The sequence below is a fragment of the Cryptomeria japonica genome, chromosome 11, assembly GCF_030272615.1.
Source record: "Cryptomeria japonica chromosome 11, Sugi_1.0, whole genome shotgun sequence".
In the NCBI taxonomy this organism is placed as follows: Eukaryota; Viridiplantae; Streptophyta; class Pinopsida; order Cupressales; family Cupressaceae; genus Cryptomeria; species Cryptomeria japonica.
The window spans coordinates 76,542,210-76,545,951 of NC_081415.1; the positions used below are offsets into that span (position 1 = coordinate 76,542,210).

Genomic DNA, 3,742 nt, shown 5'->3' on the forward strand with positions numbered 1-3,742 from the left:
AGAGGTTATAACCACCTCAATATAATTGGACAACAATCCAGAAGAATGAACTGCCAATGATAGCATCTACCATGTCTGATTACAGTCCCGGTTAAGCTCAATACCGGAGGCCTTTGATCTCTTACATAAACCCAATTCGATCACCTATGATCGACCAAATCTCCTTTGCATATGATATTTCATTCCATGACCATTACCACTATGATCTACAATGAGATCTTACATCAATTTATACAAACCCTAAGGCCTAAACCAATTAGGTCGGCCACCTAAAAGATATTACAATAAGATCATTGCATTCAACCACATTACAATGATATACCATGTTAGTTTTAGATCAAAACAATATTAACCAATCCATAAATCATCCCAGTTTCGTGTAGAGAACACGTAACATGATACCGATCTATAACTTGGACCCAAATAGATCCACATGCCAAAGCGATGTCTCCAATCAATTGAGACATGAACAAAGATCACCTTCTGCATCCTGAATTCCATCTAGAAGCCGCACCAACACCACTTATGCATCCTGTCAAAGATTCTCAGGAAAAGCTCTACCGATCAAACCCTAAAACCTTATCGATATAGGCTTATTAGAGTGTATGATGGCATCCGATCAACAAGTCAATACCAACTGACCAAAACATACTCTAGAAACATGCAACACATCAAACCAAACATATTCCATTGATCCAAACATGTCGGTAGTATCTAACTGATAGTCCCTTCTGCCGGTAACAATGGTTCTTCTACCGGTAACCAAAATCTATCTACCGGTAACCAATCATAATAGCTAGTGTTGACATCAATGACAAAACATCAATGCAACACATAATCAATTCCTTCATATTGCCAACTTTGTGAGGGGCTTGCAGTACTAAATTTGGGGGATAATAGTTTCGATGGAAGCATACCCCGTGAGTTTGGTAAGCTGCCCATGGAATCCTTCATAATTAAGAACAATAAGCTAAGTGGTCTTTTCCTTCATTAACAGATTGTACATCTATATAAATACTTGATATTGGACATAACTCATTTAAAAGTCCGATTCCAAAGACAATTGAGAATCTTTCAGCCCTACAGGTGCTGGTCGTAAAGGATAATTATTTCAGAGGCAGTATTCCTTCAGAAATTGGCAACCTGAAACACCTTCAGATGCTCGACCTTTCATCAAATCAGATATCAGGGTTTATTCTAAACAACATTCTATATTTAGAAGCAATGACCTTAACATATAAAAAATTTAATATGAATGTGAAGGGTATAGATCTCTCAAACAATCATTTGAATGGAGAGCTTCCTTCTGATTTTGGCAAGCTTAAAGGTTTGCAGTTTCTTAATCTGTCCAATAACAATATCAGCGGTACTATTCCAAGTACTTTGTGGGAAATAAGTAAGCTAGCAGTGCTGGACCTTTCTTCAAACGGCATTTCTGGAAATATCCCTTTGGAGCTTGAATCTCTACGCTACTTGAGATCTTTAAATTTGTCCAACAACCACCTATCGGGAAGCATACCGCAAGGAGTATAGATGATGACATTTAGACAGTCATCTCATTCAGGAAATCCAAATTTATGGGGTTCTCCACTTTTGAAGAATTGTTCTTGGCCACAATTTGCTCCACCTGCTTCTATTACTGATGACGAAGATGACAGTAAAGAGAAGAGAAAGAAAATACCATGGTATGGGATTAGACAGGGATTTTCACATGGAGTGGTTTTTGCTGGTTTACTGTTATTACTTGTTGTGAGAAAGAGCTGGAGACACAAGTTTTTCAAGGGGGTTGACATGACTGAACTTTTTGTGTCCTTTCTTCTACAATAGGCGATTATGAAGGGGTTTTTATTCACCAAACTCAGTTGTGTGTCTTGCTTAACATTATCATATATGGAATCATTTCAAAGAAGGGCCTTCTGTCTTTTGTGGTGTTCAATTCACTTTTTGGGAATTGATAAAAAATAAAAGAGATACTATTTCTTCCATGACCTGTGAGGCTTATTCTTTCCATTTTATGGAAATTTAAATTTTACACAATATCATATCAAAATGTTGCATTTAAATTTAAGAAAATCACATCAAGTAGACGTTTATTATCTTTGCCTTTACAAAAACAACATTACCTTTGTCAATCTAGGAACAAGTGTACATATTAGTTGTGCTTCATGCAATAATTGAAGAGAACTTTAGTTACTGAAGAAATATGATAGGGAAACTCAACTGGTAACCAAGAATGCAAGATGTTGAATCCCTCCCACAATATTGAATACAGTTGCCCAACCAGTAAATTTCAACAGCATAATGTTAGAGTCTCTCCTACTGAAAGGCTTGAGTTCCTCTTTTTCATAATTAAATTTAAAAATCAGATTAAACAGTTCAAACTGCTGATGATGTTCTACAACCCATATATATAACTCAACTGGTAACCAAGAATGCAAGATGTTGAATCCCTCCCACAACATTGAATACAGTTGCCTAAACAATAAATTTCAACAGCATAATGTTAGACTCTCTCCTACTGAAAGGCTTGAGTTCCTCTTTTTCATAACTACATTAAAAAATTATATTAAACAATTCAAACTGCTGATGATGTTCTACAGCCCATATTTATGTGTGTGTAATTTTCTAATCACTGAATGATTATTTGGAGTAGTTGGATAAACCAGGGAAGTCAGCGATTATCTTCTTTCTCTGATAGTTTGGACAGTTTGTTTTGAGACCAACTTGCCTCCCCTGATCAAGCAATTACAAACTAGAAATTAGAATTCGTGGTTTCTAGATCTCTTTTAAATACTGTTACAAACTAGCCTAGGGTATTCCTTTTACAAAAATTCAGTGATATGATACATGGATGACACACAACTTCTAAAAGCATTTGGTTCAAATACAGAAAAAGTTCAATACATCTAAAACTAACATTTATTCAACCTTAATTGCAAATCAATTTGGCAGTTTATTTATTAAGCGCCTGTGCATAAGTTAAGTGCTAGTTGTGCATAAAGACGGGTTTGGACCTTCACACCAAAATTACAATGACTCCCATTTAAGGAATGTTATATGTTCTAATGCTTAGTTGATGTGTATCCATCCATCTGTTTTAGATTAGTGTTGTACTTTCAAGCGATGTTGGGGTGTGATGTCTTTCTACTGTCTTTTTTCAAAAAAAGTTGGCATTATTCTTTCAAATGGCAAAGGGGTGTGATGGAAAGATTAGTATTGTGAATTTATGCATGAAAGTACATATAGAGCGCACTTTCAGTTTTTAAAAGTTATATAACAAAAACATTTTTCTGCTGTAAAGATAGAAGAAAATTCTTATGTCAACAAGCCTGGAATATTCACGTCTCTAGCGAAAGGCAAAGACGTTGGAGAGGAAAAAAAAAATTACACATACATTTAACAAATGTTTGAAGTCTGCAATATCCATGCGGTGCAACTTTTCACCTACGTGGTCACACCCGTAAGAGAATATATAAGATAGTTGTGTAGAAACTAGAGTCAATATAAAGTAACATTAACAGATGAGCATTAGGTATTATAGTTGTTTATTGCTTAGTCATCTTTCATGCGAGTTTATTTACAATTTGAAATCTAATAACAATATAGGGGAGAGGATTTAGTAGTTGGGCGTCCTAATTTCACGCTTATTAAAATCTTATTTGAAAATTTCAAATCACTCTCAAGTTTTTACAGTCAGGGTCATATCATTGAGTATGATGCCACATCAGAATGCTTTTTCCAA

General features: G+C 35.3%; 1 protein-coding gene across 1 annotated transcript; it reads left to right on the forward strand.

Moving 5' to 3' along the window:
• The first annotated feature begins 905 nt into the window (after window positions 1-905).
• On the forward strand, window positions 906-1,533 carry LOC131860042 (MDIS1-interacting receptor like kinase 1-like). Its single transcript, XM_059214394.1, has 2 exons — window positions 906-929; window positions 1,087-1,533. The coding sequence occupies exons 1-2, from the start codon at window positions 906-908 to the stop codon at window positions 1,531-1,533; spliced, it is 471 nt and encodes a 156-aa protein (XP_059070377.1).
• The last annotated feature ends 2,209 nt before the right edge of the window (window positions 1,534-3,742 follow it).